Source organism: Pteropus vampyrus, unplaced genomic scaffold, assembly GCF_000151845.1.
Source record: "Pteropus vampyrus isolate Shadow unplaced genomic scaffold, Pvam_2.0 Scaffold11, whole genome shotgun sequence".
NCBI classification, from domain to species: Eukaryota; Metazoa; Chordata; class Mammalia; order Chiroptera; family Pteropodidae; genus Pteropus; species Pteropus vampyrus.
Window position 1 is genome coordinate 9,116,570 of NW_011888792.1, and position 17,281 is coordinate 9,133,850.

General features: G+C 33.1%; 1 protein-coding gene across 1 annotated transcript in view; it reads left to right on the forward strand.

The window, feature by feature from the left end:
* ADGRV1 (adhesion G protein-coupled receptor V1) overlaps window positions 1-17,281 on the forward strand; it is a 494,515-nt gene that overhangs the window by 119,567 nt on the left and 357,667 nt on the right. The window contains exons 41-50 of the mRNA XM_023522723.1: window positions 4,511-4,604; window positions 6,517-6,595; window positions 6,703-6,841; window positions 7,376-7,517; window positions 9,381-9,643; window positions 11,650-11,825; window positions 12,619-12,743; window positions 15,196-15,353; window positions 15,450-15,596; window positions 15,932-16,039. Of these exons, the coding sequence (XP_023378491.1) occupies window positions 4,511-4,604; window positions 6,517-6,595; window positions 6,703-6,841; window positions 7,376-7,517; window positions 9,381-9,643; window positions 11,650-11,825; window positions 12,619-12,743; window positions 15,196-15,353; window positions 15,450-15,596; window positions 15,932-16,039 (1,431 nt within the window). The remainder of the gene's footprint in view (window positions 1-4,510; window positions 4,605-6,516; window positions 6,596-6,702; window positions 6,842-7,375; window positions 7,518-9,380; window positions 9,644-11,649; window positions 11,826-12,618; window positions 12,744-15,195; window positions 15,354-15,449; window positions 15,597-15,931; window positions 16,040-17,281) is intronic.

Here is a 17,281-nt window from a genome sequence, read left to right on the forward strand (position 1 = left end):
AAATTTTTTGCTGGTATATTATTCTTTTCAGAAAAATAATAGTTGCTATCTTTATATGTAGCAGTTAGATACACACCAGTTTAAAACATTACTTTAAATATCATCTGTTCCATAAAAATGCTAGATCCAAAAAACATCAGCTCGGGATGGGACTACTTATGTTTATGGACTCAGGAAAAATCACTAAAAATGTAGTTGAACATTTCCTTATGGAATAAAATACATGTCCAAAGAAAGAATTTTTCTGTGACTAATTTTATAGTAGTGGACCAGTTCTAATTTAGACTAATTATTTGGATATTTCAAATTTAATCATTTTGAGCAGATTATCTGGGTATTTTCTTTGGTTTCTACGTAATTTCTGTAATTCTGGTGAATAGTTATAGCAAATAATGACAATCATATGTCAAGTGAAAAAAATTCATGATTTGCTGTCTATGAAAAGAAAACTAAAATGTAGGTTCTCTTTGTCAACCTGAAGATCTGTTAGAAATGTGAACAAATTAGAACACTTTCTGGCTACTTTAATATGTTTCGGAGAGTGGGGTTATAGTATACATATTTAGAAGTTAATGCCAAATCACTGTCAGATTTCTTGTGGTCCCTGACATTTTTAGGAGTTCCACAAGCAGGAATTGCTCTGCTTGATGCTCAAGGATATGCAGCTGTCCTGACTGTAGAAGCCAGTGATGAGCCACATGGAGTTTTAAACTTTGCTCCTTCATCAAGATTTGTTTTGCTACAAGAGGCTAACAAAACAATTCAGCTTTTTGTCAACAGAGAATTCGGATCTCTAGGTTTGTGTTGGTCTAGAACGAATGGGGTTTCCAGGCAGGTGCTTTTTTAATATCATTCTTGTGTGGATGAAAGCCATTGCTGAAACAGCTCAGGGACAGGAAAAACTTTAGTATGTATTAATTCAAGATGGGACTTTATAACTTTTTTATTTTTTGAAAGATTAAGAAGATTTTTCTATTGTCATAAAAATGCTATCTATCAAGTGATAAAATCTCAGCATTGTATAATAATAGACTGATTGTGGGTCCGCTTATCTAAGATGGGCTTGGGATGGCTCTACTCTATATGTCTCTCATTCTTCTGGGACCAGTAGAGGTACAAAAAAGCAAGCAAAAAAACATGCCAAGCCCCTTGATGTCTAGGCTCCGAACTAGCACATCATCACTTTTACCTTGAACTATCAGCCAAAACAAGTCACACAGCCAAACTCGAAGTTTAGAGTCAGGATAGTATGCCTGCCCACAGCGAGGCATTACTGAGCCATTACACTGTAAAGATCAAAGATATTGGAACAGGCAAGGAATTGGGGCTAGTAATATAAGCTACTGCACGGGCTTTTAGAGAAGTCAAAGAGTTCGTAACGAGATATTATTTTAAAAGTTTAAATAATTATAAAATCTTTTCCCATCTAATTCAATTAGGAGCTATTAATGTCACATACACCACAATTCCTGGAATGTTAAGTCTAAAGAACCAAACGGAAGGAAACCTAGCTGAGCCACATGTTGACTTTGTCCCGGTAGTTGGCTTTCTGATTTTAGAAGAAGGGAAAACAGCAGCAGCCATCAACATAACTATACTTGAGGTAAAACTTATTTTGCTATTACTGTATTAAACCTGAATAACCACAGAGAAAGTAGAAATTGATGAAATATTCTGGTACCTTTAAATCAGCTTATTTCTGTGATTTTTTTTTTTTTTTTTAGGTTCGCAGGAGTTTCTGTTCTTGTCTAGATAGGCTGGTCTACTGTTGTATATTATAGAAACACCTTGTTATAGAGAGAATTTCTTTAGGGCAAGACCCTTTAAGATGGCATTGGCCGAAAAGATTCTAAAGGAGCATTTTTGGTTACTCCAAAAGATTCATTGCACCAGCAAATCTGTGTGAGTCAGCGTCTCAGTTGTTAGGACTGGTTTAAGTGGAGATACTTATGGACTCATTAGAGGCTGATTGCGTAAAATGTGGTTAAGGTCAAACTTAGTCATTGCTGACTGCAATTGTGTTTTAATTGATTTTCTATATTGTGAAATCTTATGCTATTTTGGAACTTAGTGTTTCAGCTACCTAAATACATTTATAAAAGATTTATGAAAATAAGACATATGGAGAGGATGGGAGATGTTATACATGTGAGGGGTAAGGGAAAGAGAGAGAATGGAATGTTGTCTTAGAAAAATATTTTTCAGTAACAGTGTATTTTGGGGGTTCTATTTTTAAAAGGTTTTATTTTCTCAGAGGCTTTTTACCTTTAGAAAATTATAAGTGGTGTAAATCATCTACTGGCAATCTCCTTGATTGCCATGGCACTGTGACAGAGTATAATAGCGTGAGAACTCTAAAGCCATAAGATAAAAGGTAATATATGTCAGTATGTGACATACAAGATTTGATAAAATTTTGAGGTAAGCTGTGAAATATGTAATCTATTAATGTAACTGAGTATAAATAAATGGATTATTCCTCAGATATATTAGTTTTTAAAGCAGAAAATACGTAGCCACCTTTCTTTTCTTTACAGAGTTTAGTTTTATGAGCACAGGGTTTCCAGTTCCTTTTTTCCCTCCCTAAGTCTCTGTAGCCCATTTTGTTCGCTGAGTAGCACAAGATTAAGTGATTGCCAGCCTGGATGTGCAGAAATAAGCTAGGCCGAGGGATGATGAGGGGAGAGTTGTGGCATGGGAATTGTTGTGGAGGTAGCTGAGGGCAGTCCCTTTTATTTACATCACTGATTCTGTAACTCACATTGATCCATATAATTACATAAGATAGTTCAGAGCTTGTGATCTTAATTTTCTTTTTTTTTTTCCCCACAAAGAAACATATCTCTGTTAATTAAAATGAAGAGAGAAGTGAATGTTGGTGTGTATGTACTGATATTATATGTATATTGAGTTTCTACTTACATGTAGTTAGCCATTTGGTCACTGCTGACATGGATTTTGCTAGTCCTCGTGTTTTGAGCACTTTTCATTGATTAATAGTAATAGTAATAGTGTATTAAAATTAACCATCACAGAAAGCTATCACTTTTTAAGGACTCTCTCTAGGCCAGGTACTCTGTACACATTATTTTTAATTATTACTACAATCACCAAAGTAGCTCTTATTTCCCTATTATAAAGATGATAGAATTGAGCCCTTAAAATTTAGGCAGTCCAGCTTAGACTTTAAGAATTTGGTACTAGGTCTCCTTGACTCCAAAGCCTGTATTTCTTTTTCATAATATTACAATCTTTATTCTAATCATTGAATATTAAGATGATTTTAAATCTTTTGCTCTTATTTAAAATATTTTAAGTTTGTATGTTTGTATAATTGGTTTACCTATATTACTCTAGATTTTTAAAAAGTATATTAGCCATTTCTTGAGGTTCGACCTAATAATATGTCATACTATCAGGTATAATATTAATATTTTTATGCTTTTTTAAAAAAAATGCACATTTATAGAAGTATAATGAAATACTGCATGGTATCACTTATGTATAGAATCTAAAAAACACAAAATTGTAAGCTATTTAAAATGTATATTTAGGCGATTTGATGTATGTATACATTGTGAAAGAAGTCCCCCCATCTAGTTAATTAACACATCCATTACCTCACATATTCATGTTTTTCTGTGTGTGAAAACATTTTAAGTTTCATTCTCTTAGCACATTTCAGTTATGCAATACAGTGCTGTCAACTCTGGTCACCATGCTCTACGTTCGCTGCTTAGACCTTATCCATTTTATAGCTGAGTTTGTACTCTTGCCAAGCTTTCCTGTGCCCCTACGTCCCCCAGCAACCAATTTCTACTCTGTTTCTATGAGTTTGACTTTTTTTCCCTGCTAAGATTCCACATTTCAGTGATATGCAGAATTTGTCTATTTCTGTCTGGTTTATTTCACTTAGTATAATGTTCTCAAAGTCGATCCATGTTGTCATAAACGGCAGAATTTACTTATTTCCCATAGCTGAATAATATTCCTCTGCATATGTGTAATGCATCTTCATCATCCATTCATTCATTGACAGACACTTAGGTTGTTTTCATGTCTTGCTATTGTGAATAATGCTGCATAGGAGTGCAGATATCTCTTTGATATTCAGTTTTCATTTCCTTTGGATATATGCTCAAGTGTGTGATTGCTGGACTATATGGTAGTTATATTTTTAATTTTTGAGGAACCTCCATATTGTTTTGCATAGTGGCAGCACCAATTTACATTTCTGGCAACAGCACACAAGGGTTCCACTTTCTCCATATCCTTGCCAACACTTACCTCATCTTTTTGATAATAGCCATTTTATCAGATGTAAGGTAAAACTCATTGTGGTTTTTCATTTGCATTTCAATGATAATTAGTAATGTTGAGAAGCTTTTCATGTATCTGTTGGCCATTTGCATATCTTCCTTGGAAAAATGTCTGTTCATTTTCTTTGTACATTTTTTTTTTTACTGTGAGAGCATAGTTTTAGAGAATTTAACAGGTGTAATTTTTGCAGGACGATATACCAGAACTAGAAGAATATTTCCTCGTGAACTTAACTTATGTTGAACTTATCATGGCTCCTTTAACTTCATTTCCTCCTAGACTAGGTATGATGGGTTTTTGTTTGTTTCTGTTTACTCACTACAAACAAAGTAAAATTATTATTTTTTTTAATCAGAAGTGGTCATTGTGATGTTAATCTCATCTATGTGTGAAAACAATTAGTCTTTTAGATTTATTTTAATTTAAAGACTTATCATATATTGCAGCTTTGACCATTAGTGTAAACACATTTAAGATTTATTGTGTGATGCTTTTTACATTTTACATCTATTTTATAACCAAATTTAGAATCTTCAAAATAGAATTAATTCTTAGGAAGACATTTTCCTTTTATAATTTATTTGCTATTTTCATTAGACCTCCATATTGTCAGATGATTTTATTTTTTTAAGTAAAGGAGAGCTTTTGTTTATTTGTTGTGTTCTCTGCTTCTTTTTTTGACCTTTTATCTCTTTCTTTTCATGCTTTAGAAAAGACTCAGTTAATTCATTACAGACTGAAAGGTAAAACTTGAACCACAGTACAGATTTATGTACCTTACCTTAAAAAGATATATTCTTTCTTAAAAACACAAATGTTGCAGTTTGAACATTTGATATTGAGAAATTTTGTCTGAAACTTGTAAGTGTGACAACCCAGTAGGAGGTGGTAGTATATAGCATTGAGGTAGCCTGCCCCTCCCCCATCCTTTGGTTAGAAGGTGCTCTGGGCAGAGGGGAAATTTGTTTGGGTTAAAGGAGGAGAAGCCTGGTAAAGAGCAGTGGCCTGGGGGAGACAGGTTCTTTAGTCACTTCTGAGGCTCAGTATGACAACTTTGAAAATATCAAGAGTTTTTAACATATTGTTTGAAAAATTTTCATTCTTTTGCAAAAGAAATATATGACTCATGACTAGACTGTTTACATTAAGTAATTATTACATGATAATTATTGTTCACACTAAAAAAACTAACAAAATATTTCATATGTCATTCATCCTCATATTTAGAGGTAATTTGAATAGTTTAACTTTTGTGGAGTGCTCTCTAATGCTCCCATTTTAGGCGTTTTGTATGTTAAAACTCTCATTTCTTGTATCTCCCCATTTTACAGATGAGGCTGAGAGAAGCTAAGTAAAATGCCCAAAGTCACACAGCTAGGAAATAGTGGAGCCTGGCTTCTGCTTTGCAGCCTCTAGTCTGATGGACACATCCAGATTCTTTCCTCAACAATGTATTCTCATTAACCAGAGAGAACTATACTCTCCTTATCCCTTCCCCACCCAGGCAGCTTGTCTTAAAGTATCCTAGATTAAGGTAGTATCTCTGGAAAGTACAAGGTAAAGGACAAAAATATTAAAAAACAAAATAGTAACAGACAGGATTAGTTACTATTTAGTTACAAGATAAGTTGCTATTTCAAGACTGAATAGTGGATATTGTAACATACTGAACTTTTGGTGGACAGAATTCAAAATAAAAAGGAATAAGAATTTTACTTTGATGTTAGTGTCTCTTTATTTCTCCTAACCCTTTCCGCATCTTTCCCATCTGTCTCATTTTCTGTTTATTATCCTGCCTTTCTCCATGTCTCATTTTCACACCTGTATTTTTCTCTGCAGCACTGCCTGCCTCTCCTCATTTCTTTCTCTTTCTACTCTTTCTGTCTTCATTTTCCTTTCTTCTTGAAGTGGATTAAAATAATATAAATAAAACTATAACCTCAGGTGCTTATTTCCTGCTGTTCTGAGTTGACTAAATTCTGTAAGTCAGTGGATCTTGTTAGCAAAAAGTTTTCTTATTTAGATGTTATAAACATTTGTGTCTTTATTTTCTTAAACATCTTTTGAGTAAAGTTGCCAATTCGTCTATTTAGGAATTATATAGTGTCAGATAAACTGTCTTTAAATTCTATATCAAATAGTTCTTTTTAAAAATAATTTATATTTATGTTAAAATATATTTCTATGTTTTTTAAGATTCAGAAGGCTTGACTGCACAAGTTATTATCGATGCCAATGATGGTGCTCGAGGCATAATTGAATGGCAGTATAATAGGTAAGCCTAAAGTTGCATGAGAGACTTTTTCTGAGTTTCAGATTTTTTACTCTTTGCAAAACAGAAGCTTATAAGGAAAAAAAATGAATCTGTTCTCTTTATTATAGGTTTGAAGTAAATGAAACCCAAGGAAGTTTAACATTGGTAGCCCAGAGGAGCAAAGGTGCTCTTGGCCAAGTTTCCTTGTTTGTGTATGCCCAGAATTTGGAAGCACAGCTGGGGCTGGATTACAGCTTCACCCCAATGGTGAATTCCTTGAGAATTATAGTGATATAGATCCTGTATAAATAAATTAATCTTAAAATAATTTATTATATGTTGCATAGTAAATTAGGGCAGAGGACTTCCAATGGTGGAATACCTCCCTTCACTATTTTAGTAAAATATATAAATTGGATTTTCAATATTGTTGTAAAGATTGTTTTGATTTTATTTTATTCATTTACTATTTTATTGCAATATTTAATACTGGAGAGTTATCATGTTAAAGAATTTGTATCACTAGATGACCTCAGAGTGTTTCTTATGCTTCTTGAAAAATTAACTCTTATTTCTTTAATTTACTAAAACATCTTGAGTGTTTTAAAATACTTTTTACTTTGTCTTTTTATGCATTTTATTTCTTAACTATTTAATTCCTTTTCTTCCTCCACAAGTTGGAAAAAAAAATCCCTGTAAAATAGCTTATTTCACTTTCACAACTATTTTGTTTTTTCTCTTCTGTAAAAATGCAGAGTGTATTTAAATACAATACTGTTCTACTTTTACTTTTTTGACCAGATTCTTCATTTTGTTGATGGAGACAGGTATAAAAATGTTGACATCATGATTCTTGATGATGATATTCCGGAAGGAGATGAAAAGTTTCAGCTGATTTTAACAAATCCTTCTCCTGGATTAGAGCTAGGGGAAAACACAACAGGTAATTGACAATTTCTTATACACAGCTCCTTTTCCCTTATGTTTTCCTTGTATGGAGGGAGATGTAAAGGGATTAGAGAGTCCTGATAGGTTTCTATGCGTGGAATGACAAATATTTTAAGTTAATCATTTTGGAATTTGTGTGTGTCAATGTAGCAGGCTTCTAGCTTGTGTGTGTGTGTGTGCGTGTGTGTGTGTGTGCATAAAAAACAAAAAACTAGGTTGATAGTGAAAATAACATATCTTTTCTGCAGTTATTATAGATTTTATTTAATTTTTAAAATCTTTCCTTTGGTTTTCTGTTTACCAATAGAAGGAATGACAATGTAGCTGTTTTAGTGTCATCTGATTGTTGTAGTATTTCCACACAGAGTTGAAGTGTATTGAAACCTGAGCCTTAATTCTTTGATTTGAATAGTTGGTGTTATTAAAAGACCTCCTAGTTCACTGATTGTTAGATATCATGCTGACTTTAGAGACGGCAAAAAAGAGAAACTGAGGAAACATCATAGACACACAAAACTTAAGGATCAAAAGGTCTCTAAAAGGTCATTCAATTCAGTTCTTTGTGATAGATAAGGCACATGGATTCAGAAGACTGACTGTTGACTGACTCCTCAACTTGACTTAGCCAATGGCTGAGGGTTCTTTGGGATTCCCTTAATTTAATTAACCTTCGTATTCCTAAATTATTGACCATTATGTGAAAAAATCTGGTTTGTAGTGAAAAACATGAAAGAATTTTGAGTAAACAAGAAACTGAGATATTCATTTACCAGTTTCTGTCACTCAGAAATTGTTTGAGGATTGCTTTTGAGTATGAAGTCTCCAGCAGTCTGGCATGATTCTTGCATGAGCTGATGATGTCCTTACTTAGAGACCAGTGGGCAAAAGGAACTGCTGATGGTGACTCAAGAGTGGGCCAGGGGGTATGGGTGAGGCACTGACAGCATCTGCCAGAGTCATGCATTAATGTTTTATAATTTTTTTCATAAAGGTCTTATACTTTTTACTTTGATTCCTAGGTATTCTTCTTATTATGAATGGGATCCCTTTTCTGTTAAAATTTTAAAATAGTTATAGCTGATGTATAGAGCTATTAAAACAATCTTTTAGAATGCATGCTTTGAAGCAGACTTCCTAGCTCTGAGCAGCAGTCTTGCCACTTCGTAGTTTGTGAGCTTCCACAGATTATCTGTCTGTACTTCAATCATCAGTTCTGTAAAATGGGAAGAACAATAGCATCAACCTGATAGGGTTGTGAGAATTAAATGAGTTAATACAGGTTAAGCAATTTATAAGTTCTTAATATATTAGTTGTTTTTTCACTTGTTATTAATATCATTATTAGTGGTAGTAAAAATAAAAGCTCTTGATTTTTGAAGGTTACTCAGCTTATATTTTGAACTCATAATCAGTCTAATAATTTTTTTCTTTTATGTTTTCTAAAAATACAATCATGTTGTGTAGAATACAGGGACAGTTCTGACTCTTTCTTTTCATTGCTTTTATACCTGTAACCTGACTGATAGCTCCAGGACAGTGATGACAGGCATCATTGTCTTAATTTCTGTTTTTAGCGGTAGTGCTTCTAATCTTTCAATATTAAGTTTGATGTTTGATATTTGCTATTGGCTTTTGAGAGAGATCACTTCATCAAGTTGAAGAAGCTGCCTTTTATTGCAAGATTATTAAATACTTTTATGTGAATATAAATTTTATTAAATGCTTTTTAAAATTTCCCTTGTTTTTAAGGTGATCCATAGAAGAGTTGGCCTAGTTTACAGTGACACATCCACATACTTCTCAGCACTCAGAACCCATTCTATTTTCACTTATTACTTTTATATTTATATTTCGACAGCCTTAATTACAGTACTTGCTAATGATGATGGCCCTGGAGTTCTATCATTTAACAACAGTGAGCACTTTTTACTAAGAGAACCTACAGCTCTTTACGTACAGGAGAGTGTTGCAGTGTTGTACATTGTTCGGGAACCTGCACAAGGACTGTTTGGAACTGTGACAGTTCAGTTCATTGTGACAGAAGTGAATACTTCAATAGAGTCTAAAGATCTGACTCCTTCCAAAGGCTATCTTGTTTTAGAAGAAGGTGTTCGATTCAAGGTATAGTATGAACCTTCAGCGACAATGAATGATTAATATTTACAAAATAATTTTCTCTTAGAAGAGTACTTCATGGTGATAGAAAAAAAATTCCAGCTTTGGTATTCGGTAAAGACATGATTAGATTACTGTGTGACAGTACCGCAGTACCATATATAGTCTATAGAATGCAACTGAAAGAATTTGTTAATCAGGTAGTGGAGTGTGCAAGTGAAAAAGAAAATATATGCATTACTGTTTTAAATTGTAAGCATATTAAAATGGAATACTTCCCTTTATATGTCTATTAACCATAAACTAAAAGAAACGAAACCATTTTTGTAGTCATTAAGCCTCAGCCCAGTCCTTGCCACATTTTTGTTAAGCAAAATAGAACTGCTGACTTCAGACTGCTTCTCCCTATGTGAATAGGAATAGCTGATTGGAAGAAAATGCTTGATTTGGCTTAATTATAAATGCGATCTATACTAGCAGAATTTAATCTTCAGAAACGTCTTTTTCTATATATTAATAATTTTCTGTTTCTGCTACTAAAATTTTATTTTTAAATTTAAAATAGCTAATTGCATTAGCTTAAGACATTTTTTTCAAGCCAGCTGTATATAAAGTATAATAATTCTAAAATAACACATTTAAAGCTATTCTATCTAAAAACCATCCATCCAATAATTAAATAATTTTATTTATGATCAGTTTGTGTAAACTTCAACACATTTTTAATGCATGTTTAATTTTTTTCCATATTAGAAATTTAGAATGTTTTATGAGTTTGCCATTGCTTTACATTCACATGCTTTTTCTTTTAAAAATGTTTTTAATGATTTTATTGTGGTTCTTAAGGACTCTTTTTTATAGTGTGTTTAGACTTTTTTGTTCGTTAGGCAAATTAAATGTTAGATAAAATTGGATTAAATAAATTTTTCCTTCACAACATAGCTCTTTTTTTCTCCCACGTTTTGATTTTGAGATATGAACAATAAAATACACAAATCTTAAGTGTATGACTCAATGACTTTACAAATATGTATATACCCATGTAACCACCACTCAGATTACGATATTAAAGATACCATCACCCAGATGATTCTCGCCTTTTCCAGAGGAAACTGCTTCTAATTTCTATCACTGAAGACTCATTTTACTTGTTTTTGAACTTCATATAAGTAGAATCATAGAGTACATACTCTTTTGTGTCTGGCATCTTTTGTGCAACATAATTTTTGAGATTCATATGCTTGTATAATCAAAAATTGGTGTTTTTTTCTTTTTAATTGCTGAGTGGCATTTCACTGAAAGACCGCTATTTATATATTCTCCTGTTGATGAACATTTGGGCCTGCAATGTCGTGAACTGCTTTTTAACAGCAAATCCTAGACTAGAATGAGACTAATACAGTTGAATAGCTAGAGCATGATAAATAACAAAAAATAATACATATATTTAATTTTTTAACTTAATGTTATTTTTAATGCCATAAATATTTATTTTTTAGGCACTTCAGTGCAATATATTACAGTATTGAAAACCTTGAAAGTAGTAACTAGAAAGAGTTATAACTATCACATTATGGGGATCAGAATTAAAATTTTTAAAAAGGTGATGCTTTCCAAAACATTATTTTGTTGTCAAACTAATCAAAAACAGACTCACAAATGTAGAGGACAGTCTGATGATGGCCAGAGGGGAAGGGATTTGGGGGACTAGGAAAAAGGGGTGAAGGTTTAAAGAAGTACAAATTAGTTGATAGATAGTCACAGGGATGGGGAGTACGGCATAGGGAATGCAATGCAGTCAGCATTACTGTAATGGCTAGGTGGAAAGCCAGAGGAGAGAAAGAGCAATTAGAAAGAGGATTAGGATCATTTTATAAACTATATAAATATCTAACCAATGTACTGTATACTTAAAACTAATAATAAAATTTAAAAAAATGTTTAGCAGATTTCTCTGTCTAGTGTATAAATAATGTATTCTAGTAACTCTGTCTTTCGATTTTTGTTTTCAGGCCCTACACATTTCTGCCATATTAGATACGGAACCAGAAATGGATGAGCATTTCATTTGCACCTTGTTTAATCCAACTGGAGGTGCTAGACTAGGGATGCGTGTTCAAACCCTGATAACAGTTGTGCAAAACCAGGCCCCTCTGGGGCTATTCAGTATTTCTGCAGTTGCAAATAGGTATAGTTTATTCATAAGGAAATTGTCACTTCTGAAGCTAAGTAGGAAATATTTTTTGACATAAAGAAAATACAGAAGGAAATTGATCTCTGACTATTTTAAAGAAGAGTTTTAAAATGAGCTCTAGCAGACGATTCACAGAGGCCATATCCCCTCTCATAACGAAACATCAAAAAACTTGATCATGTCCTGTATATTGGTGTTATTAGAATTCTTATTTTCTCAGAGTCCATACTTTCAGATAATGGCTTGTACTGTTATTTGTTTTCAGTAATAATAAAAAATAAGAAATACTCAAACCAAATGAATGACTCTAAACATATTAACAAGATTATAGTTTAAAATTCCCTTTGGAAGCTGAAAATATTTATTTTTTATGTCTTAAAAATATTTCAGTAGATCTAGTTTTACTAATATGCTAAGAATTTCACGACTTATTTTTTTCTCTGTAACATGATTTTACTTTATGTGGGAAGAAAATTAAGAATGACAAGGCTTTATTTATAATTTTTTAGAATATGCAGCATGAAGTTACTGAAGTTACTCTCAGTATTTTGTTGTCCTAGTTTCGGAATGTTACATTTGTGCTTTTAAAAAAATCTTCATAAATGGATATTTTTGAGCTGTAGCGTCTAGTCTTCCTGGTGTGTAAGATATGTGGATGAATCTCACTTGGCTTGTGTAAATTTAGAAGTGTTAATATATGCTAACAATGTGACATGTATTTGAAGAAATTATATATGTGTAGAAATTATGTTCTTTTTGTTTTCCATAATATTTTTGTTTCATTTAGAGCTACCTCTGTAGACGTCGAAGAAGCCAACAGGACTGTATATTTAAATATGACACGTACTAATGGCATTGATTTATCTGTGAGTGTGGAATGGGAGACAATATCTGAAACAGCCTTCGGCATAAGTACGTTTTACTTCTTATGAGAACAAAATTCTATAACCAAGAAAGATTGCATGTATAAGATTTATATATTCTCCCATGAATTATATCTTATGGATCTGTTGAAAATGAAGAACAGATATTTAATTCTTCTAGTGCAGCCACAAATAGTTATTGAGTGTCTATTATGTGTCAGGCAAGATATTGAGCTCACAGAGCTTAAAGTTTAGGGAAAGAACGAAATCAAATAACAAAAAAATCAGTGTTGAGGGGAAATTCTTAGTATTGTGAGAACTTAAAAGAACGCTTCTCAGGGGCATCAGGGTTTGAACTAAGACCAAATGCTGAGTAGGAGTTGATTATGCAAAGTTCCTCCTGGATTGGAGGAACATGGAGGAGAAAGTAGGAAGCTAATGAGGCATTAAAAAAGCATATAAGTGAATAATTTTAGAGCAGACATTGAGTTTAGAAATAAGGGGAGTGTTGAATTTGAAGAGTTATTTATGATTAGATCATTCAGGAGGTTGAAGAATATGTTATAGATATTTGTCTTTATTCTAGGGTTAATGGAAAGCCTTTGGGTGGTTTAGGCTTGGGAAAGTGTTACTGTGTGTGTGTGTGTGTGTGTGTACACACACACACACACACACAGTAACACTTTCCCAAGCCTAAACCACCATATATATATGGTGGTATGATCACATTTGCATTTTGAAGGTATCCTTGATGCCATATGAAGAATGGGTTGGCATAGAAGAGAGAATGCAGGGAGATGAACAAAAAGGTAACAGATGATAGTAGCTTGGACTAGGTGATGGATTGGATATGAGAGACGTGCCAGAGATGACTCAGAGATTTCTGGCTTGTGCAGCTGGATGGAGAGTCATGTCATTCAGTAAGAAAGGGAGTACTGTATGAGGACTGGGTGTTATTTTGGTGAAGGGAGTAAAAATATATGGGATATAACACATTATGAATTCGAATTACTTTTGAGAAGACATTTCTCTAGACTCAAAGGAAGATCTCTGCTGGAGAGAGAAATTTTGGAATCTTTAGCATGCATATTGCATTTAACGTTATGCAAATTGAGGTAAAAACCTGAAAAAGAACTTTAAACAAAGGAGAGAAGATGACCCAGACTGAGCTCTGAGAAGGCTTAAATTGAATGGCTGGGGAGAGGAGAATGACATAGCAAAGGAGACTTAGAAGACTGGGTGAAAAAACCTAGGAGAATACAGGATTGCAGCAGGAGAAGGTTTTAAAAAGGAAGGAGTGGTAAACTGTCAATTGCTAGTGAGAAGTCCAAAATAAGAACTGAAAAAAATACTCATTGAGAGTAGCAGTATAGAAGACATAAAATAACAAGAGCTATTTGTACAGAGGGATGGGCACTGGATGTTTTGAATGGAAATGAAGTAATGGAGACTTCAATATATGCAACTATTTCAAGAGGTTTCACTGAGAAGGTAGGACCTGGTGAAGGTAGTGATGTAGTATAGGAGTCAGGGGGTTTTTTTGTTTATTTGTTCAGTTTGCAGAGACCTAAGCTTGTTTAAAATTGATGAAAAAGGCCTGGTGGGTAGAGAATGACTGAATGTTTAGAAGAGAAAGGAAATAATGAATATTGTTATGATTGCCTAGAAGGCAGGAGGAGATGGGATCAAAATAAGAAAGATTCTGGTTTCTAATTCAGAGTTATCTCATTGTTTAGGCTCTGACTGTGTTTTTTGGAAGTACTTGTGAGATTATATGTCAGAAATTCTTAAATATCAGTAGTCATTGTTTCTTTTTCATTCACCATCTGGAATTATACTAGGGAAGGATTTGCTCATATTGTCATGTCCATTCAGACTATTAATGCAAAAGCTGTGACATACCTTTAAAAGGTGGCAAAATAAGAATTTAAAATACCAGATTTTTAGGAAAGAAAATCACTAATGGGTAGTACACATTAAGGCATAGACATTATAACTTCTTGAACTGATAATCTAAAAAGTATCAGTAGTTTACATAGAGCCTAGATTTTGACTTTGACCTTTGTTCTTGCCACATCATGTTCATACCATTAGTTAGAGGTTAAGAACTTACTTTCTGTGGGAAACTGTCATGATAATAATACACAGAAGCTTTTGGAAGGTTATTCTTCATTAGATATGGTTTTTTTGTTTGTTTCTGTCTTTATTATATAGTACAGCGTTTTACGACATGTACTAATACACTTTGGGAAAGTGTATGCAGATATAGAATAGAAAATTAAATTTTCTTGTCTTTTAAGTTATGTTATTTTTAGTTGTTATTTTTACATTTTCTAGCTTGTCTCTTCTCTTCTCATACACACACAAACACGTATGCGCACACACAATGGAAGGATCTTCATTTCTAGTAACAGACCCACTAGTCTCACTATTTGAACAATAAGCTAAGATAAAGTTTGGAAGTGATTATACATTAGTGAATCATGATTTATGTTTTTCAGGGGGAACGGATGTTGTATTTTCCATATTTCAAAGTTTTTTTGATGCATCAGCTTCTGGCTGGTGTTTCTTTACTTTGGAAGATTCAGTATATGGTCTAATGTTAAGAAAATTGTCTTCTACAGTTTACCGATGGCAAGGGGTTTTTATTCCACTCAAGGTAAGCATCGTCTGTTTTGCAGTATACAAAATAAATTGTTCGTGTAAATTTTGGATACCTCACAAATTACTGTTATTATTATTCCTTATTTCCTAGGATTTAAATATAGAAAATCCTAAAACTTGTGAGGCCTTTAATATTGGTCTTTCTCCCTACTTTGTGATTACTCATGAAGAAAGAAATGAAGAAAAACCTTCTGTTAACAGTGTGTATACATTCACATCTGGACTCAAATTATTGCTGGTAAAAAACAAACAGACAAACTTCACCTTTTTGTAGATTGCTTTATTTAAAATAAAATTAAATTTGTAAGTTGTATCTAAATGTAAGATAATGTATGTTCTATGTTAATGTTAAAAAGGGCTTTTGGCAAGTTGATACACATTCGAGCAAATTGTCTTAACCCAAGGATATTTTTGTCTTTCTTGAAATGACTCCTAGATAGGCTTATCTAGGTCTCAGAATGATTTTTCAAGTTTTGAACTTCATATATTAACTCACACTATTACTGTATTGAGAGCCTTTTTAGTTAAATTCTCCTTTAAATTTTCATTCCTGCTATTCTGTCTTCCTTGCAGGTACAAACAATCATTATTTCAGAAAGTTCTCAAGTAAGATATTTTACGTCAGATAGTCAAGATTATTTAATTGTTGGAAGTCAAAGAGGCGATTCTGAATCAACTCAGGTTTGATTCTTTTAAAATGAATATTTTTTTCTTTTTAATACTATAATTGAAACTCATCACAGACATAGTCTGTAGGTTTAGTGTAAAAGAAAACTATAATTTGCTTCGAGTGAAGTAGAGTAAGATATTGATTAGTCACAGTTGATTTTTAAACAATAGAGTTATGCATGTTATACTGTCTTCAAGAGCCAGAGCATGTGTAATAATAAATATGACATTTAATTAGAATTGAATTGAGTTTGTAGACATTATAAAGAGAAATTATATAACTAGACAGAAGATAACACTAAAAATTCATGATTAACATTGCCAAATGGGCATTCAACATCTCCCTCAAAATCTCACATTTCTCTAGTAGACAACATTTTATAATTCTAATAATACTTATTCGATAATTTTTGCCACTCCTCAGATTCCAATACCTGCTTCTCGCCTCTCCGCTTTTGGCTCATGACCTTGCTGAAATGAAAGCTACCAGAAAGGTTGCTCATCTTCCCAATGCCAAATCTAGAAATCCTTTTAAAACTATCTTATTCCTCCCTTCAGTTACAATGGAGGGAGGGTTCCTTCCGTAAAGCCAGGCTCCTCGCATAGGTGCCCCTCTTGCTTTCATAAGGTTTAGTTATTCCCTCTATGTCTGGCATCACTAGCATCTCTATTTATAGGATTATTACAATCACCATAAATACTGGATCTCCACGTTTAAAAGAAATTTCTCTCTTGATCTCATCTCCTTCATCTTTGTTTCTTTACTCCCTTCTATGGTAAGATGCCTTGAAAGAATTATCTACTTGCTTTTTTTATACTTCCTCGTGGTCACTGATGAGAAGAGAGTTGCAAATTTAGTGGATGTTTTTCTATCACTATCTTATGTTACTTCCCATCTGCATGTGACACAGCCACCTTGACCTCAGATTTAAACCATCTCTTCTTTTGATTTCTAAGAGAAATCAAGGTACCACAAAGATTTTCCCTTTGTCTCTCTGTGTCATCCGTCTCAGTGTCCATTGCCCGTTCCTCCTTTCTTTTCTGAACTAAGATATCTTGGAGTTTTTCAGGTTCAGTTTTAGTTCAGATTTTTTTATTTCTTTCTCTTCACTCGCTCTGGGAACTTTTATCAATCCTGTAGCTTTTAATATCAGCTATAGGCTAATATCTTTCAAATTTATCAGTAGCTGTTCCTGTATATTCTAGACTTACATATCTAACTACCTATTGGTATCTCTACTTAAATGTATTTTA